Source organism: Caenorhabditis remanei, chromosome V (genome assembly GCF_010183535.1).
Source record: "Caenorhabditis remanei strain PX506 chromosome V, whole genome shotgun sequence".
Classification (NCBI taxonomy): domain Eukaryota; kingdom Metazoa; phylum Nematoda; class Chromadorea; order Rhabditida; family Rhabditidae; genus Caenorhabditis; species Caenorhabditis remanei.
In genome coordinates this window covers 17,054,949-17,075,966 of record NC_071332.1, presented here as the reverse complement: position 1 = coordinate 17,075,966, position 21,018 = coordinate 17,054,949, and the positions used below count along the sequence as shown (strand labels likewise).

The 21,018-nt window shown below is 36.3% G+C and overlaps 5 protein-coding genes across 5 annotated transcripts; 1 reads left to right on the top strand and 4 right to left on the bottom strand.

The window, feature by feature from the left end:
- Nucleotides 1-147: 147 nt before the first annotated feature.
- GCK72_020732 (uncharacterized protein) lies at nt 148-456 on the bottom strand (the record flags this gene model as incomplete). The annotated part of the gene is made up of 1 exon (XM_053733761.1): nt 148-456. The coding sequence occupies one exon, from the start codon at nt 454-456 to the stop codon at nt 148-150; it is 309 nt and encodes a 102-aa protein (XP_053582674.1).
- Nucleotides 457-1,030: 574 nt separating this feature from the next.
- On the bottom strand, nt 1,031-3,291 carry GCK72_020731 (uncharacterized protein; the record flags this gene model as incomplete). Its single annotated transcript, XM_003106433.2, has 2 exons — nt 1,031-2,530; nt 3,220-3,291. The coding sequence occupies 2 exons, from the start codon at nt 3,289-3,291 to the stop codon at nt 1,031-1,033; spliced, it is 1,572 nt and encodes a 523-aa protein (XP_003106481.2).
- A 3,866-nt stretch (nt 3,292-7,157) lies between these two features.
- On the top strand, nt 7,158-8,527 carry GCK72_020730 (uncharacterized protein; the record flags this gene model as incomplete). The annotated part of the gene is made up of 4 exons (XM_003106340.2): nt 7,158-7,343; nt 7,401-7,674; nt 7,720-7,936; nt 7,981-8,527. 4 exons carry the CDS (start codon nt 7,158-7,160, stop codon nt 8,525-8,527), a joined length of 1,224 nt encoding a protein of 407 aa, XP_003106388.2.
- Nucleotides 8,528-8,765: 238 nt separating this feature from the next.
- On the bottom strand, nt 8,766-9,964 carry GCK72_020729 (uncharacterized protein; the record flags this gene model as incomplete). Its single annotated transcript, XM_053733760.1, has 5 exons — nt 8,766-8,928; nt 8,979-9,148; nt 9,192-9,410; nt 9,457-9,708; nt 9,776-9,964. 5 exons carry the CDS (start codon nt 9,962-9,964, stop codon nt 8,766-8,768), a joined length of 993 nt encoding a protein of 330 aa, XP_053582673.1.
- A 1,173-nt stretch (nt 9,965-11,137) lies between these two features.
- GCK72_020728 (uncharacterized protein) lies at nt 11,138-12,506 on the bottom strand (the record flags this gene model as incomplete). Its single annotated transcript, XM_053733759.1, has 5 exons — nt 11,138-11,255; nt 11,330-11,720; nt 11,947-12,021; nt 12,192-12,257; nt 12,308-12,506. The coding sequence occupies 5 exons, from the start codon at nt 12,504-12,506 to the stop codon at nt 11,138-11,140; spliced, it is 849 nt and encodes a 282-aa protein (XP_053582672.1).
- Between the last annotated feature and the right edge of the window lie 8,512 nt (nt 12,507-21,018).

The following is a 21,018-nucleotide window of genomic DNA, read 5'->3' as shown; positions in this document are numbered from 1 at the left end:
TATCACCCTCTCAAAGTTCTTCATTTTCAACTGAAAAATGCCAAATTGGATATCTTACTGCACGGTACGTATTGGTCAAACGTACTCACCTTACTTGAAAAATTCCACAACTCATATCTCTTCTGAATGATCTGCTCGAGCAACTCTTTATCTCTTCGGAATGATCTGCTCGATCAAATATCTCTTCGGAATGATCTGCTCGAGCAACTCTTTTTTTCTCGAAATAGCCATTAGTTTTCTCGAAATAGCCATTAGAACTCCCATCAGCCAGCAGTCCCCAATTCCCTTCTGACAGACATGAAACGGCCACGGATCTTCCCAAACATGCCACTCATGCTCATTGCATCGAGGAAGAGGACTCAATAGTTGATGCGGTGGATACCAGGCGTCATTCAAGTTCTCAAAATCGAGATTATCGTTGACTTTTGCCGATTTTTTTTCCGAGTGATTCCGCATTTGGAGGGAAATCCGGATCGATGAAGTACCCAGCGACACTGATGTATATTTTAGAAGATTTTTTTTAAATGAGATTTTGAATCTGGAAATCGGGGCTACCTGAATATTGCTGCCTTCTCACTGCACTCCTTGTCACTTTCTTTTAACACGTCATCTTTTGTAGAGAGAACTTCCACGGAGAAGGGCATAAGGAGAAATTAATTTCTTGGAAAGATACTCGTGACACTCACGTAAATGTAGAAATTTTAAGAATAAAAAGATGTTTAACTTTTGAAATACCTCTGATAACACTTCTAGTAACTGCAATCCACAGGCTAAGCAATAGCGCCCCACCGCACTCATCGAAAAATTAATCAACAAACGGAGCAGTTGACAAGGTTTACACTGCGTATCGAGTTTCCACAGCGACGCAGCGAATACCGTTTTTTTGAATTTTGAAGTCTAGTCAAGCGCGATTGATTTATCAGAAATAATTCCATCAGGATAATTACTTGACAACAAAAATAAGGGCAAAATAAGAAATGAATGAATCATAAACAAAATAGAAAGATAGATTCAAAATTATCGATTCGTCTCACTGCTCCTCACGTTCGTCCCGACACCGCTCACAGTCCACAATACCAAACCAAGGGCACGCTTTTTGCATGTGAACAAAATCCAGCATCCATGACACTTTCCGAGCGAGACAGTTGATTTGGCACAGTGCAACAGCAACATGCACGTGTCTCGGCGTGAGAGCATCCTGCCCTGCCAGGTTTTTATGGACCTTGTTTGCATATCCTTTGATGTTGTCGAAGAATTTGTAAAGTTCCAAAAAATCGAGCGTCTTGCACAACTCCTTTTCTTCAAACTTCTCCGATTTCGTTTTGATTATCAGTTTAGCTTTTGATGCGTCTTGATTCATTCTGTGAACGTAGATATCCTCCCATAACGTTTTGATGGCATCAACGACTTTTATATCCACAAAGAAGATGTCTCTGCTCGGATCGAAGTAAAACTTCAAAGACTCCAAAAACTCTATGACAATGTTTCCATCCTCTGGTGTGATTTTTTGAAAAACTTTCTTCGCCAGAATCATATCCATCAGAATCTCGTGGAGAGCATCCACTGCGAGGAGACAGAAGTCGTCATAACGAACACTAGGTATGGGGGACTGGGTGAATAGAAATTGAGTTATTTCAATGTCCACGAATTCCAGCATGGCATAATAGGTTTCACCGATTTTTTCTTCAATTTCATTGTATGCGAATGTTGAGAGATCGGGCATCTCAGCTACTTCATTCTCGAGCCAATTGACATCCACACGAAGTTTCTTTAGAGTATCGACCAACTCGTCAGCCATCACAAAGTGATTACAGTCGAATGAAAACTTTCGGATGAGTGGTTTCCATCCGCATTCAGAATTAAGAGGAGGCAAGTGAATATGTCCTTTTATGGCATAATCTTTGACGTTTCCGATAACGTATCCAACCCATGAAATAATTCTTGCAAGCTCTTCAGTAGAAAACTTCAGACCTGGACATTGTTTGAGCAATTTGTCCAAAGTCGTCAAAATGAAATCATCCAAATTATTGATTCTTTCCTTCATCTCCTGCTTCCATTCTTCCACGAATTGCTCATATTTTTCGCTCGTAATTTTTTCAGTAAAAGCTCGATGAGGTGGAAATTGGCGTTGCATATTAATCGGTTTCTCCGGACATACAATCAGTTCGTGATGACTTCCATTTATAAGTTTGTGCCAGCAACGATCCAGAACCGCTTCGGCCAATATGCCTTCATGCGACCCTGGCAATGGGGTTTTATCCCAATAATCGAACATTTTGTACAGATCGTTTCGATACAAGCAAAACTTTCCATTCACACTTTTGTGAAAATAAGGGAATGGTGCGATTCTTTCTGCTGCATGCCAGTTGAAATATTCGAGGCATCTTGGGAAATTCATATAGCTGTACATTTCGTGCCAAAGTATCGTGCTGGTTTCAAACATGCCGAGTAGCTTGTTTCCCTCTTGTATAAGATTCTGGACGTTTTTGACAAGATCGTCGCCTTCGCATTTCCAGGTTGGAGGGATCAGCTGAAAGAAAAACTTTAGTATAGTTTTTATATTTAACTTTGAAGGAGGATTCATTGGAACCAATTTTCAATTAACAGCAACTCTCTGCGCCGTAATACAGTAATGACCATAATTCTAACAACTCATTGTCTGTTGGAAATGTCCAACTTTGAGAAGATGTTACGGTATCACTGATTGTTCCATCAAAAAGTGTTTAATGGATCATACAGACCAAAGGCAAAACTCCATTTTTGTCGTTGACAACTTTTTTGTACGGGCACTTCCTATCAAGTTATGGTCATTTTAAGACGACAGCTTGAAAATCGCATAATTTTGCACTAAAATTTGTTGATTTATAAGAGAAATTACTTTGTCGGTATGTAACTTGCTAGGAAGTGCCCGTACGAAAAAATTGTCAACTACAAAAATGAAGTACTATTTTCGATCTTTCCGTTTCATAAAAATTTTATTTAGTGGGACAATTAGTGATACCATGCCACCCTCTCAAAGTTGAACATTTTCAACCGCAAATGGCCCAAGTTGTTAGAACTATGGTCATTACTGTATGAGCTAGATACGCAGTTAGGTACGCAAGCTTGCAATCTGCTTTTTACAGATATACTAATAACAACTTTTAAGTTGCGCACTGAGTCCTATGGAGCGCGGTTGCTCAAACATACTAAACACGAGATTCCGTAAACCGAACTCACCTCTTTCGGAAGAAATTTCCGGACTACTGACAGTAGACTGTGTGGCTTCCGAGAAACGTCGTCCTCGAACATAGCTGAAAACCATTGAGATTGAAAAAATCAAAGAAAAAAAGACGGACAAAAGGAAAAATACAAACACAATGGAGAGCGTGAAAGAAAAACGAGAGAAAAAAGCGAAAATGAAAACAATTTTTTCGAAAATGATGACAAAAAACAATAAAGAGAGAGAAATGTGCGCGCGTAGGTCAACCGAGTAGAGCAGCGAAGTATGTCTAGGAACTGAAAACTTGTAAAGAAAATCATAAAATAATTTGATCTATTATCGGAATAAAAAAGTTCCGACATTTTTTACCGACGCGCAAGGTTCGCGCCACTGATCTCCGGGAACGCCCACTCATCATAAACATTTCTTCTGCAATATCAGGGCACGGTTTCATTGATTTCGCGGGTTAAGTTTTGTTTGAAAATACCACTTTAAAAATAAAATTTGACCTATTTCCTTTAAAATTTGATCTTTTTTCTTCAAACTTCATGGTGGAAATGAAATTTTGAAGGAAATAGGTCAAATTTTATTTTTAAAGTGGTATTTTTAAACAAAACTTCACCCGCGAAAGCAATGAAACTGTGCCCTGATCTTGCAGAAGAAATGTTTATGATGAGTGGGCGTTCCCGGAGATCAGTGGCGCGAACCTTGCGCGTCGATAAAAAATGTCGGAACCTTTTTATTCCGATAATACCCCAAAGAAAATTTTTTCATGTTTGTCTGAAACTGTAATTTATAATTTTCTAATCGAAAAATAAATCGATGACGTGATAGCCCTGTGGCAGAGTTGTTGGGAAGTAAAAAGCGGTAGTTAGACGGAAGTGAGTCTTATTTCGACAATATGACACGAACTTTAAAAATATGAAGTTAATATGTTGTATTGATGGTATTACTACCCTTCGAGCATAAAAAATTCCAAAATTTTTCTTATCCCCTACCAGTAGACCCGAAAAAGCAGCCGAATTTGAAACCCGGAAGTCGGAAGTCGGAAGTGAAGACTTTTTCAGGTCTACTGGTAGGGGATAAGAAAAATTTCGGAATGTTTTATGCTCGAAGGGTAGTAATACCATTAATACAACATGTTAACTTCATATTTTTAAAGTTCGTTCCATATTGTCGAAATAAAACTCACTTCCGTCTAACTTCCGAGTTTACTTCCCAACAACTCTGCCCTGTGGATTGTGGAAGAATAGGTCAAGGTACAAACCCCATTCGAATTTTCCCCACCACAAATTCAATTTTTCATAAATCTATCTAACTGAACATAATAAATGTTTAATGATCATAAACTTCTCACTCTATCATTATATCTATGTAGCCTACCAAACTTCAAGAATACTTTCCGCGAGTTTTCACCATCACATTTTATTAACGTTATAACAATGAAGACAATCAAAACTACAACATCATTTTATGACTATGAACCTCCATTCTATGAGTTTTCTCACGAACTTTTAAAATATAAAGTCGAGGAATCGAGTGTCGCAGCGACCTATATCTCTTATTTTGGATTATTTTTATGCTATTTTCACTGCTTCATTCTAACTCGGAATGAGATGAAATCTAATTTTGTTTTCCGTTGTGTCCTAGTGATATGTATTAGTGACATTGTGATTTTCTTGAAAAGTATACCGTGGAATTGGGTTGAATGGAACATCAACAAATTAGAGGATAATGAATGTCCGGTGACCATTGATTACTTCCAAGAAATTGGTTTTATATTTCTGTCAGCATCAAGGCCAATAGTAAAACATATCTCATCGATTTTTGTTTTGATATTATCTGGTACTCACATATTTTCGATTTCGAATAGCGTCAAACAGTACCAGACTTTGTTACTGTCTGTAATTTTAGTAACTTGCTTTGCTTTGCAGTTCACTCCTTGGCGTTATTCAAATCAAAGAGAGAAGTGAGAAGTATACTTCCTGTTTCTGAAATTGAAATCTGAAATTTTTCCAGCTGCGAAGTCAACATTCCTAATGACAAATTCACCGACATTGCAATCAAACAAGAATTTTATTTTGAGTATCTTTCTCATCGAAAAATTATAAATCATTGTATCACAATGGTACTATCTTTCCTTTTGACAGTTTCTTTTATCACACAGATATTGAAGCATCGATTATTGATTAGTAGCAAGAAGGACATGGATGAGTGAGTTAAAATAATGATTTCTTTTTAGTTTTAATAATTTTTTTTAACTTCAGATCAGGCTTGGTCGGAGTCGGAGAATCGGATAATCCGATTCTCCGATTCTCCGACTTTTTTCGGAGAATTTCTCCGACGGATAATTCTCCGACTTTTTTTTTCGGATAAATTATCCGTCGGATAATTCTCCGACTTTTAATTTCGGAGAAATTATCCGAAATTCTCCGATTCTCCGAAAAAAAAGTCGGAGAATTTCGGAGAAAACCGGAGACGACGACACTCAAAACCCTGTTTTGGTGATATTTCTACTGGTAAACGCTTTTAATGATGATAAAACATGTTTTAGAAAGGTGAATTCAGAAAAACGCAACAGGAAATCCGTTTTAGAAGCATTTTTGGGAACATTTTTGGATTCTCCGAAATTATCCGAAATTCTCCGATTCTCCGAGAAAAAAAGTCGGAGAAAATTTCGGATATCCGATTCTCCGACTTTTTTTTTCGGAGAAAAAGTCGGATATCCGATTCTCCGACTTTTTTTTTCGGAGAAAATTTCGATTCTCCGATTCTCCGAAAAATTTTCTCCGACCAAGCCTGCTTCAGATCGATAATTCTGATTCTTGCACTAACTTTGAGTTGTCTCATATCCAACTATACAGATGGCTGTTTGGCATTATTTGAATATTTCTTATTGGAGCCTTATGAGCTGATTCAGTTAGTTATTTTTGTTGTTTTCGTGACTGATTCAGAAAATGGATGAAATATTTGAAATCAGCGAATTGAGAACTTTCAGGAAAGTATAATCATGCCCAGGTTTGGAGGAGATTTGATCTTGCCACGAAATTCCCGGTTACTGTAGTTTTCGTGGTGGGACCCAACTTGCTTCAAACCTAGTCATGATTATACTTTTCTGAAAGCTCTCAACGAGCTGAACATGATTATGACAGTGAAAGTTGAAAATTTTCAACTTTCTAGCTAATATGTTCAGAAACTACTTCATCCGCGTCCAAGTAATTCGTGACACAATAATTGTCTTAAACTCTACTTCTCACTTCTTTATTTGTCTCATAATGTCTCCAATTTATTGGGACACCGTCAAAAAATATACAACAACACGGAAGACGGAAAAAGTGAATTTCAAGACAGATACTTCAAAATTTATTTAATTAATTTTTAGATTCCTGCTCCGGACCCTCAAACTGTGTCGAATGTACATATATCAAGTTTTTCTGATGTTTCATGAACCACTAATAAACCATTTTAACAATCACTTGGGTTTCAAATAACATTTATGAAAAATGTTTGTCATGTTTGCCTGAAACCTTCAATTATAATTTTCTGTTAGAAAAGCAAAATCAGTTAACTTTCAAGAGTGATCATAAGAAGATTTGATTTAACTGATTTTAAGTTTTTAAAAAGTTTTCTCGATTGAAGAAAGTTCGTTCAGGATTCTGTCTAATTTCTGAATTTTTCCAGGAAAACCGAAGTTACAAGACAATTACAGAAAATACTTGGTTACCACCTCTAATATTTAAATTTCTTTTTCAGCACAAGTCACAAACCGTCATGATTAATTGATAAATATTATTTATGTATATAGTTTGATGGAACCGACAATGACAAACTCTTATCACCCCCGGCCGGCTACCAAATTTTGATCAGTCGGTGAAGCAACAACCGGAGTTTCAACTTTGTACAAATAGTCTTCTTGACTGAATGTGATAAGATTTTTTCCATTTTCTCCCGAAACATGCAACTTTTTCTTCTATTTCTCTTCATAATCCCGGCAGTTTATGGCCTTTCATGCCCTCCTGAATACATTTTGGTCAGTGGGATAAAATGTCTGAAAATGTTCTCGACACCTGCAAACCATTGGGAGGCTGAGAAGAATTGTACATCTGTTGAAGGAACGCTGGCTAATATTAAGAATGCTATAGTAAGTTTTCTTTAATTTTTTGACTGGAAGTGGTCTAACGAAAAATCATTGTTTTAGGATAACCGCGTTGTGACAGAGTTTGTGAGAAATGCCAGCGTCAATGCAGTCTGGATAGGTCTCACTTGCTATGGCAACAATAAATACTCATGTTATTGGGATGACGCTTCCGGGATGCCAAGTTTGTATGACAATTTTAATTATAACGAGCCATCGGATAAAGAAAACGGAAATTGTATTGTAATGTCAGCCGAAACGAACTGGAAATGGGAGAGTAAGGTGTGCATGGATCCAGCTTGGCCATATGTTTGTGAAGCGCCGACTACTGTAGAAAGTGAGTCAATCTGTTCTGTTTTTTTATAAAAGTTTGTACTTTAAGAATCATCTTGCAGTCAAAAATACAACTACAATAACAATTGCTACACAAAATCTCTTCAGGTGGCAAACGGTAGTTTGGCTGCCTACAATTGTCAGAATAAGTCCGACACCTTGGTTTCAATTCATTCAAAAATGGAAGTTGATTATATAAGGAATTTGTACAAAGGGACGAATACAACGAGTATTTATATTGGAGCAACGGTAGATGCCAATGATAAGTTAGTCTTCAAATTTTTGGGATTTCAAGACTTATAAATTTCAGAATTACTTGGCTCGACGGTACTCCATTCGATTTTGACTACAGAAACCCTCTTGACACTCAGAAAGGAGACTGTGTAGTGATGGATGTCCATGGATATGGGTTATGGTCTCGAGTGGATTGCAGTCAGAATTTCGAGTACCTCTGCAAGAATCCACTTCACGGAGGAAGTGATCCAGAAGTTCTTGAAGACAAACCTGAAGTCCTTCCAACCCAATCAGGATGCAACTCATCGGTTGTCCTCGCCCCTGGCTTCATTTCGACCTTCGAGTATCCTCTGAACGGTCTCAATATCTGGGCTTGTTACTATGATATCGTTGCTCTTGGTCCCTATAGTGTTGGCATATATTTTGATTTCATTGACACGTACGGAGAGCTGACTGTGTTTGATTATCGCGGTGTGAAGATTGGAGATTTCGGAGGGATAGACAACAGGGATCAGGTAGCGGTGTATGCTCCATATAACACTGCTACAGTATACTATGAACCAAGGCATAAAAATGGGACGGAGAAGGATAAAGGGTTTCATGCGGTCATTTTGCCATTGTGATGTTTTGATAAAGTTGATAAATAGATTTTTGATTTATTTTTTCTCCGAACCTCGGACCGTACCGTCTTGGAATTTTTTTTAATTTTTGGAAAATTTATGGAGAACTGAATATTTTTGATGAGTTTAAAACAAGTATCAGTCAGTTCTTTTGTTCGTTGCTTAAAGCCTTAAAGAGTAATAAATGTTTTATTGTGTGTTTTTAATCAGTAAAAATGTTTTATCAGATATTTTTGCACATTCAATTAGTCTGCACCGTGCTAGATTTCGCAGACTTTAATATTGAGCCTCCACGACAAACTCGGAATATCCTGTTACGAAAAATCGGAAGACACAAGATAATTGCCACTGGGTCCACAAACGCAAACACACCAAGAGCCATCGCCTCTATGTTGTTTATGCCTCTGAAATTTCAATTTTTTAGCAATGCACATTTCACTCTAAAATGGTGTACCTCCCCAGTTGAATCCCAAGCATTGGACTGTACCAGGATAATAGACAGGGAGAAAAGCTGATGAATATTGGGATGACAGTTTGCACAACTAGGGCTCGGAGGAGTTCTACTTGGAATTTAGATGTTTTACGGCTAGTGTTCGGCGCCATTTTTTTGAGTTTTTTGATAGTCTGCAATGCAATGATCTTAACCTTCCACTTTCATCTCATTTACCATCACTGCCAAAACCAAAAACATAACTATTGAAATAGTTGATAAGGATGACCACAAAATTACTGCCACCCACGATTGGAATGTTGTTTCTTCGGACCCTTCATTAAAGAGCGCTCCCAGCATATTGAAATACATTGAGTCACTGCCATAAAGCTCGCGGAAGTCTTCACGAATATATTTTTTGATTTCGACGTTTGCGCGTCCCGGGTAGTAACATATCTGGAAGAGAACGTTTCAGTGAGCAGTTTCACCAAAAAATTCCTACCGCATGCCAAACTCCAAAGTACATTGCAAAAACTAGCACAGAAAATGTCATGTACTGATAAAACTTTTCTCTGGTAAATTTGGAGTTATGGATTGCTAGGTATCGATAGATAAAGTGGATCAGAAGAATGGCATAACTTGCGGCAACCAGTGAGCAACGAGCAACAAGGAGGTTGAAGTGAAATTCGGATGGCTCGACAAACCAGCCATGTTTAAGGAATAGGAAAAAGCAGTAGCGGTAGTTGTGGATGTCCTGAAAATGCAAGGGATCGCAACCATCCGTCTCTCAGCCTAGTCAACAGTATGTCCCAAGACCTTACCAACGGCACAACAACATTCACCACCGAGTAGGTCAAATTGAATAGCGCGAAGAACAAAAGAAGGAACCGATAGTTTCCGAATTTTTTTGTATTCTCTGAGAATATCATATATATAAAAATCGGATTGACAAAGAATGCTAATCCGCAAAAAATCTTCGGGAGGTATTGGAAGACCCAGTCGTCAAACATGATTACGAACAATGGCAATGGTTTGTATGAAGATTTGGGTACGTGTTTGAAGTAATATACTGCGGAAATGAGGGGCGGTCTAGGGAGCCCGGAAAAAATATACAGTGGGCAGGAAATTAGAAAAAGCTCATTTCCTATTCACAGTAAACAATGGTTCATAACACAGTGGGTTGGCAGACAAAAACTTTCGAACAATTTAGTGAACCTACTATACCGACACAAAAAACTTCACTGCGGGAAAAGACAGTTCAAAGCCAGAAACAGATTCAAATTGCAATAATAAGCCTTTCTGAAAAACATATAAGCCGTGCTGCCTGAATTAAAAACCTTTAATTGCAAAATTTTTCGTCAAAAACTGGAGCGATATTCATCAAATTAATAGTTTTTCAGAGGTTAAAGAAGAAGCTAAAGTCTAATGACAGCGAGACTATATTTCTCTTGAAAACAATTAATTCCCTGGTTTCTGAACGGATTCTCTAAACAGTTTTCAACCATTTTTCTAGGGTTCTTGATCACTATGATACCTTCAAATAAGAAAATGTCGCATTAGTTAGATTGAGGTTGTCTGAAATTGTATTAGTCGCCTAGATACTCCCAAAAATCACTTTCACGTTTTTTATGGACTCCAACATCTCCAAACACTTTTGTCTAATTTCTGCTTCTTGGCATACTGTGCTATTTGTTTCTGGCTGACCGTACCTCCCAAAAATATAATCTATTATACATCAGCTGTGGGTATACTCATAAACAGTTCACTCTTTTCAAACGTCACCCAATTTTTTTTTCAAATTTTTTGTATTGAACAAGTCAAGAATCGGGACCAGATGACACAAAAAGTGTAATTTATTTCTCACCCATATAGTAAAAACCAGTTATACGAGATTCTACGATAACAACAGTTTTCTTAAACACAAATCTAATTTAGTCAAATGAAAAACACCGGGAATCCTCGTCTGATTGTAAAAAGACTTAACCGCGCATCGAATTGCACTTATCAGTAAAATTATTTCCCCAAATCGTTGTACGGCGTCGTTCCGATGATTTTGATTCGTGTGAGCCATCAATTCTTCGAGTAGTTGTCGTCTAAGATCTTTACTATTTTTCAATACAACTCGATGTGCGAAACTGGCTGAAAAATTAAAAATGTTGCTATAAAAATGAAGAAATGAAAACTCAACGAGTTAGGAGAAGCATTGTTTTCAGACTTGCACACTCAAAATCATCGATTTCCAGATTTCTGAATGGATTGCCCAGGCATTCAATCAATTCCTCGATGAAAGCAGAATTAGTTCTGCAAAAAAATTGTGATGCATCTTTAAATGACCGTTCTCACCCCAGTTGTATAATACCTTTTCCAAAACTCACTCCGCTTTGCTACTCTGCTCTTCATCTTCTTGAAATTTATCGGAATTCAAAATTTTTCCATTTTGCAATATCCAAACATTATCCTTTTTGAATCGAGAAGTTTGAAATGCCTGATCAATCAAAAGGAACGCTATTCCATATTCCGATAACACCGAGTTCTTCTCCTCTCGACTCAACTTTCGATATGTCTCGAAGTGATTCCCCCACTCGTCTGCATTTTTGAAAGCTAACTTCAAGGAACAATTGATGTCACCACGACTAGCCGGTTTCCTGTGGGCGTTTGGCTGGTTGCGGTTTCTGATTGGGTGGTTACTGTAGTTCACGTGAAGTGCACGTTGAACCCGTTGGAGATGGACGAGTGGTGTGAAAAGCGACGACGAAGTTGGAACATCTGGAAGGATAAGGTAATTAGGACAATTGTAATTGATAATTACAACAGACTTTAATATGAAAATTGCAACAAATCTTTGAAAATTACGTTATTTTTCAATTTGAAAGATGGTACTGTGGTTTCTTGGCACATACTTAGAGGGGACTAATCATATACCAATGAAAAAATTTAAAAACTGAAGAAATTGTGGAATTAGAAAAAACCGTATACGATGTATACACCATACCTTTATAATGAATCATTTGTTCATAAAATATCACTTTGGGGTTTCTGGGACCAAGTCGATCACGTTGCTGAATAGCTGAAAAATTCATTCGTTAAAAAAAGAATCTAAATTCTACTATAGAAAAAAATCAATTAGAACCAATTTACCCGAAAAGATCGTACGTGGTCAAAACGATTCGGAAATTCGGAGATTTTGAGATAAAGTATTTTGAATAGACAGTAGTTGGAAGGGAGATAAGAATATACCTGCGGGTTTCATTCCAACGTGAAAACATTTTCTCAATCGGCAAGCTCTGCAGGAGCATCTTGATGCTGGAATTTTTTTTAATTAAAAAAACAAATCTCCCGCCTGTCAAACTCACCAAAAGTAATCAAGCACCTTCCCTGTTTCCAACATTTGTACTGAACTTTATTAATGACAGTCCTTCGAAAAAATACAATACATCCAAGGCATGCAGGTACACCAAACTGATGTGAATGTACCGTGTCACTGCAAACCGCGCAGACTTCAGAAGGTGTAGAGGAGGGGGTGGATACGGTAGTCGACGGTGATAACGACATTTCTATAAAATTGACATAAGTATGAAGATATGAAACGAAAGATGTGAGAGAATTCATGTTTTCCATGAAGAAGGGATCTAATCTACATACATGCAGGGAATATAAATGTATTTAGTTTAATCTCCGCCGGAACATCATGAGAAGGACATCTTCTTTTATTTGTTCTAATTCTCCGACAGTGTTCTGATCTTTTGATCTCTCAATGCAGGCGTACGGTATGACGCGGCCTATATCTTATTGATAAAGTTCATGCAGATCATCATAAGGTAATAAGACAGAGATCAGGTACAAAATCATTGAAAATATAATTAATAGGGCGAACTTTATAGAAGATAACAGTGGTTCTTAAGGTAAAATTAGAAATATATCATTTACAGTGATTATCTGGAAATTTTAAAAACTTGATAATTGTACCTTACGTTAGTTCGATCCCGAACAAAACCGATAACTGACTTTATTTCTGCCCTCGTTCCTTCTGAGATCATCATTTGCAGATACGAGATGGGCGGAGACACCCAATAGAAAAATATTGTGTGCGTGTGTTTTAAACGGTATTTCATAGTCAGATAACACAGGTATTTAGGTTGCACGTCACCAACAGTTTTTCCAATAATTCTGTTTTGATATTCACAAGTTTTTGAGGAAAAAACTGGAAAGTGGTTGGCGAGCATGTGTGGTCTAGACGTTGTGTTTTGATGCGGATATCTCATTGATATCCGCCCCGCGATCAAACAAGGGAAGATCTCGATCAGTGGACAGGATTTGCATTTATTATTGAGGTTGGACTACGCATGTAGATTCATTTTATTTTGCATCAGAATGTTGTATTTTTTTGGTTTTCTTCAGATCAAGTCAATTGCTGACAAAGTATATTTTTCTTGGAATAATTTTAGTGTTGATAATTTAGAAAATCATTTTCAGATAGTTTTTACAAAAAAAACTTTAGATCACCTTACGTCTATATAATTTCTTTGCCAATTTTTCTAGTCTCTCCTCTTCTTTGCACAAATTTTTTTTCTGATTTTCCTTCATCTGAAATGTTTTACACTTCTGATGTTTGTTGGTCAAGCTATACGTTTTTCTTAGAAGCTATCAGAAATTGAGCTGTCAAATTTTAGTGGCTTTTGTATTCAGCAAATCGGTCAGAAAACCAACCAGTGACAGATAAAGATGAGCCTTCTGAAGTTTTATTGAATTTAGTTTTAAAACGTTTATTAGGGAAGAGTTTTAGCCAGATCACGGTCGAATGTGAAGTCATATAATAAATCAGATATTAATTAAAATACTGTTGACGACTTCTCACTTCCGTTGTTCGTTTTTCATTTCGGATACTGAAAACTTCACAAACAAAACATAATTTAATAACTGTGCTTTAACTCACAAATGAATGTATTTGGAAGCATACTCTCTGAATGGAGGAAAAAATATAAAGAGTGAGATAATATTGAATGATGAATGAGCAGAAAACAATACTAGACAGATCGAACCGAGAAATTGTGCATTTCTAATTTCCAACACGACTGAGCCAAGAATTAATGATGTTGGAGATACGCAAAGAATGGTAGTAGTGATCTGTACACTTAAACTTCTTATTGCGACTGAAAACCGTCCGGATAAGAATTGGCCTGTCCAGAACTGGATTTTTCTTGTTTGGGAATTACCGAGTTGAACTGTTTCATAAATAATTTTTATAAATTTGACCATAGGTTATTTCGACCCTGAGGATTCCAAATCTACAAAAAACATTCTGCTAAATGATCACGTGAACCGAGTTATGACCCGTCAAACTTTTCCGATGGATAAGTTATGTTCGCGTGACACACGGTATGCCGGAATGTCCACCACAACATATCCCCTTCTTTTCCAATCACCGGTGGCGCCTCAGGATCCTCAAGGTCAAAATTACCTATGGTCAAATTTATAGAAAAAGTTCAACTCGGTCCATCGTGTACTATCCTTGAGGTTCAAGAAATGAACTAGAAATATATTTTTTTAATTCAAGAATCATTAACCAGACACCGTTTTTCACAATAGCGGACAATCAATACTGAAAATAACTGAGAAAAAAACTGAAAGTTATTCTAGTATTCATCAGACAATAAGCTTTGACTGGACAGGTGGAATTGTAGTGGCTTTTGTTTTTAACAAATCGGTCAGAAAAACAATCAGTGATAGATAAACCTGCGGCTTCTCAAATTCAAAAAAACGTTTGAAAATTTTTATATCGTTAGATTGTTAGCTAGACCACGGTTAAGTGTGAATTTTGCAGAGCGTAAATAGCTTTATTCTGCTTAAAAAATGAATGTTGAAAAAAAAAGTTATGCATCTATAACAAATAATTTTGATATGACATACTAAATAGACAGTTTGAATAAATAATTGAAACATTCATAGAATAAACCAAGTATTAATTAAAGTACTGTTGACGACCCTCTCACATCCGTTGTTCGTTTTTCATTTCGAAAACTGAAAACTTCACAACAAAACATAAATTCAATAATAGTTCTTTCACTTACAAAGGAATGTATTCTGAAGCACACTCTCTGAATGAAGGAAAAAATATAAAGAGGGAGATAATATTGATTGATGAATGAGCAGTAAACAATACTAGAAAAATTGAAATAAGAAATTGTGCATTGCGTAATTCCAAATTGTACAATCAAGCTTCTTATCGCATCTTTGTGCTTTTTGTATGTTCCAGGAGATATTTGCAATTTCAGTGCACCCATTAGTCGGAAAATGTCCATAATAGTGAGAGTTAGTATAAGGCAAATAAGAGACAAGAATATAACCATAAAAGCTATCACTAAAACATACATAGAGTTTTTAATGTAATAATCGAAGTGTGATAACTATAACAACGGTTTAAAAACCAAAGAGAGAGGTGAAATCTAACTAACGAGAATAACGGACGCAGCTAACGTGCCTCCACCAGCGCCCAACAGTGCCGAAATTCCCTACTTACATAGTTGTCACCGGGCCGGTCCTGGCCTTGGCCGAGCCTTAAGATAAGAAGCTCTACTCGATTCTATTTTCATGGTGACAACTATGCCTATTTAAAACCGAAATTGATTTTTGAAATTTTCCGACAAAATAGCGACGAGAAGTGCGCGCGTGCCCGTAGGTCAACGCGGCAACACAGTGACATACGGAGTGAGTCTAGAAACTCAAGCGACTTTTAGAAGCTGTTTAAGAAAAGCACACGGTGCCAACCGTACAACTTTAGAACTATTTGCTTGCCACAGTTTTCACGATAGTGATCTATCAAAACTGAGAAAATTTGCATGTTTTGCATTTATGATGTTTATTGATCGACCCGTAGAATTTTTTAGAATATTCAGACAATGATTGGTGACTGGACAGGTGAAATTTTCGTGGTTTTCGTTTTCAGCGAGTTGACCAGAAAGACAACCAGTGATATATTAACCTGCGACTACTAAATTTCAGAACAATTTGAAAAGTTTATGTCAGAAGAGTGTTACTCAGAATTTTGACAGATATGAAAGAACTTTTATTGATGAAGAGCCAACAGCTTTATTGTGCCTGGAAAAATGAATGGTTTGAAAGCCAAATATGTTTATCAAAATGCATAATTTTGATATGAGATACTAGTTAGATAGTTTTAATAAATACTTGAAACAGTCGTAGAATAAATCAGATGTTAATTAAAATACTGTTGATGCCCCTCTTACTTCAGTTGTTCGTTTTTCATTTCGAAAACTGAAAAACCAGAAAATTGAACTCGATATTAAAACGGTCACTTACAATGGCATGTATCTTGAAGCATACTCTCTGAATGGAGGAAAAAATATAAAGAGTGAGATAATATTGATCGATGAATGAGCAGTAAACAATACTAGACAAATTGAAATAAGAAATTGTGCATTGCGGAATTCCAAAACGACAAAGACCATCATTAGAGATACTGGAGATATACAAAAAATAGTAGTTGTGATTTGTACAATCAAGCTTCTTATCGCATCTTTGTGTTTTTTGAATGTTCCAGCAGATATTTGCAGTTTCAGTGCACCCATTAGTCGGAAAATGTCCATAATAGTAAGAGTTAGCCCTGAGCAAACAATAGTTAAAAAAATAAAGACAAATCCTGCCATATAAACATATGTGGAGTTTTTAATATAAAATTCAAAGTGTGATAGCTGTTGAAAACTGGGCAGATATTCAGGGTAAAACTGAAAATTTAAAGGTAAATCCATCTTATATCCTTTCTATCGTTAAACCTCTGCAATATATCTGAATTGCTCTTCTTTTTCTACGTGAAAAACATTGAAACAGAGAGTAATGTACAGAGGAGTAATCAGACAAAAAATATAAATTAAGAAGTATAAAAAATTGGGTAGAATATGCGTTTTTAATATAATTGCAATGACTTGATGTTTCTGAATGAAGCTCATCATCAAGGACTCTATCTGGAGTATAACAATGCTAAATGCAATTATCTGTAACTTAGCAATAAATTCAATTGTATCAGTTTAACTTACAATATTATAGTGTAATGAAATCCCAAACCACTCAGATAAGATACCAACAGAGTATCCTGCTAAAAATGGGAATAGTGGAACACATTGCATTAGAAAAGTTAAATGAATGTCTGTTATTACGCACATACTTAGATATGCCAGCAAATAAAATCGAAAAGTTCCCAGTTTTTTACACTGAAAAATAAGTAAGTAAATGCCAAGGGAGTTCAGAAAAAATGAGATGATTCCAATAACATGATAACATGAAATAATCCAATAAGGTTCGGAAAAGTCTATGTTATATGCCATGTTGGGGAGTAAAAGTGGCTGGTCGGCTGATTATCATAGCCAGAAATTAAGTTGGCTAGTTGAGAGTGACAGGTGGAATATCATTGATTAGCAGGATTTCTGATTTGTCGCTTCCAGTCGCCAGAAATCATTTTCAGTGGAAGAGAGAGAAAGAGAGTTAGTTCAGAATTCAGGGCCAAAACTTCTTATTAGTCATTTTATCTAACGCATTCAATATATTTCTTTCTCGTTTCAATCGAATTATAGATAGACTAAGTCAAAACTATTCTGTCGGTAGAGTCAATCCACTATCAGACCTTGGTCAATTGTATATTCATGCATAGATGTGAAACATTTCTGTAGAAAAACCGTTTCATATTTTATGTATATAATTCACACTTAGATGTTCTAAATAATTATTGATGAATTGTTCAATTTTTAAAACTTTCATTGCGTGAAAATTAGAGACACCCAGAGAAAAGAATATAAATACCACCAGTTTCTTGACCAAACTCTCTCGTTATTCAAGGAGTAAATACTTTTAAAAAGCAGTTTTTAAACCTCTCATTTCAGTTGTTCTTTTCCGCTTCCGCATACTGAAAGTTACAAACCCCAAATTAATTCAATTACAGTTCTTTCACTCACAATGACATGTATTCTGAAGCATACTCCCTGAATGGAGGAAAAAATATAAAGAGGGATATAATATTGATTGATGAATGAGCAGTAAACAGTATTAGACAAATTGAACCAATAAATTGTGCGTTTCGAAATTCCAAAACTACAAGGACCACGACCAGAGCTATTGGAAATATGCAAAGAATAGTAGTTGTGATTTGTACAACTAAACTTCTTGTCGCATCTTTGTGCTTTTTAAATGTTCCAAGAGATATTTTGAGTTTCAGTGTACTCATAAGTCGAAAAATGTCTACAATAATGAGAGTTAGCACTAAGCAAAGAAGAAATGAAACCATAATAAAAACTGCTGCCATAAAGACATATGTAGAGTTTTTAATATACAAGTCGAAGTGTGGTAACTGTTGAAAATTGGGCAGATATTCAGGGTAGAACTGAAAAAAAAATTATAGGTAATCAATCTTCTATCACTTATCAAACCTCTGCAATATATATCAATTGCTCTTCTTTCTCTGCGTGAAGAACATTGACACCAAGAGCAATGACTAGAGGGGAAATCACACAAATAAGATAAAATAAAAAGAATGAAAACTTTGGTAGAATATGTGTTTTTAATATGGTAGCAATGACTAAAAACAGGTGGAATATTCTTGATAAAACATATTTCTGTTTTGCTGTTTTTTTGATTCTCCAAAAATCATTTTAAGTTTCGAAGAGAAAAAGTGACTGGTCGGCTTGTAACCATAGTCAGAAAGTTAGTTGATCTCATAAAAATAGCAGCAGGTTGTTAATTGGATTTCTATCCTTCATCTCGTTGCTCAGAGAACAGCAGGAGAACTAAAATGTGTTCAAACATCGAATGTCAAAGACAAGAGTTGAAGTCTCACTGATACGAACACACTGAGAAATGATTCAAGTGCCACGAGGTCCGGTCCATCAAGTGCAATCTGCCCAGGGAACAGACATTCCTGGATTTCAGCTCATACCGGATTCCTTGTCACAGTCATAAAATAATCCGGTTTGCCTAGTTTGGCTACCATTGCTATTGAGTCCTGATATTCTCCAGGAAATCCAGTAAAAAAAGCTGAGAGCATAATTCTCATTCTAACGGGTTCCTTCTCCTCTCCGACGACATAGACCTGGAGTCCACTAAGTGATTCAATATGGAGCAACGAATGATTACTTCGAATGAAATTGTTTTGCTCAGCTCGAGTCCAAACATTCATCACGTACAATTGGAACAGCTTCATCGAGCGGAAAAGTAGGGAGAAAAAGGTTTTATCACAGGCCATATGCGTAAAAAATGTTCTATAGTGGCGAGTGGATAAAATAAGAAGACAAAACATGTGTCACTGTGCATTTGGGAACAGGCACGTTCACATTTAAAAAACACATATAAAAGAAGTTTTTAAGAAGAGTTCTACTAAAAAAGGTACCTGAATGAATTTTTGAATATCACGAGAAGTTTTCCAAATTAAAAGTTCACAAACACCACATGGGCATCAGGTGGGCACAAGTTGATTTTCGCCACGATTTTTCTGATTTATTTCACTTCTTTTTCAATTTTATCGTCCTTCCACTTTATGCTAATTATTTTACACAGAAGATGAAAAAATCTAAACACGACTCGTCAGGTAAGACAGTATTATTTATTTGTTTTTGTTCAATTTTCGTGAAATTTCAGCTGAACAAAAAATTATTTCAACGATACAATAATCATCATCAACTACGATCTCCAGCTGCTCACCTTCTTTTATCTTCACGTTCAATTGTTCATTTGTCAAATTAAAATACAAGATAATAATAATTTCAGTAATTATGGGAAGTAATAGAATAAAATAAACTAGAATTGCCAAACTATAAGATGAAGAATAGAAATTCTCAGAAGTGGAATACAGAAAAAGAAAAACATTTTCGTGAAAACAACAAGTATACAAATTACAACAAAAAAATTCAGAGTAAATGCAAAAAACTTGAAGATGAAAGAAGGTGAGCAGCTGGAGATCGTAGTTGATGATGATTTTTGTATCGTTTAAATAATTTTTTGTTCAGCTGAAATTTCACGAAAATTGAACAAAAACAAATAAAAAATACTGTCTTACCCATAGTTGTCAAGGCCCGGGCCGGTAGAAAATTTTCAAGGCCCGGCCCGGCCCGAAGGCACGGCTTCAAAAAATGACCCTTTTTTTCCCAATTTTTTTCTCGAAATTTTTTCAATTTTTCATCGGAAATGTGTCCATTTTTGACTATTTTTCAGAATTTCTTCTAATTCTGACTGATAGTCGAAAATTTGACTTTTTCGCGAAAAAATTCAAAAAAATTCAAAAAATTTGAAAAAATTTGAAAATTTGACTTTCGCGCCAATTTGCCCGGGCCTTCGGGCCGGCCCGGGCCGGGCCGGGCCGGGCCCTGATTTCGCCGACAAGGCCCGGCCCGGGCCGGGCCTTGACAACTATGGTCTTACCTGACGGGTCGTGTTTAGATTTTTTCATCTTCTGTGTAAAATAATTAGCATAAAGTGGAAGGACGATAAAATTGAAAAAGAAGTGAAATAAATCAGAAAAATCGTGGCGAAAATTAACTTGTGCCCACCTGATGCCCATGTGGTGTTTGTGAACTTTTAATTTGGAAAACTTCTCGTGATATTCAAAAATTCATTCAGGTACCTTTTTAGTAAAACTCTTCTCAAAAACTTCTTTTATATGTGTTTTTTAAATGTGAACGTGCCTGTTCCCAAATGCACAGTGACACATGATTTATCTTCTTTTATCCACTGACCACTATAGAACATTTTTTACGCATATGGCCTGTGATAAAACGTTTTTCTCCCTACTTTTCCGCTCGATGAAGCTGTTCCACATGTTATTTGTTTTCCCCGCTTTCTACGAAGAAAGCTAGAAATCCAATAAACCACCTGCTTATTTCATTGAGGCCAACTGAACTCCGGACTATGAGTCATAATATGTGTCATTATTTGAGCCAATATGAGATGTGTAAACTTCTCTGAAATCCGTATGGATAGAATCTTCTTTTCTTTTTTTTTTGCTCTTCGCTTACAATCACGAATTAAAAGGAATTTGGCGACTCCTGAAAGCGAAAAACAGAAATCT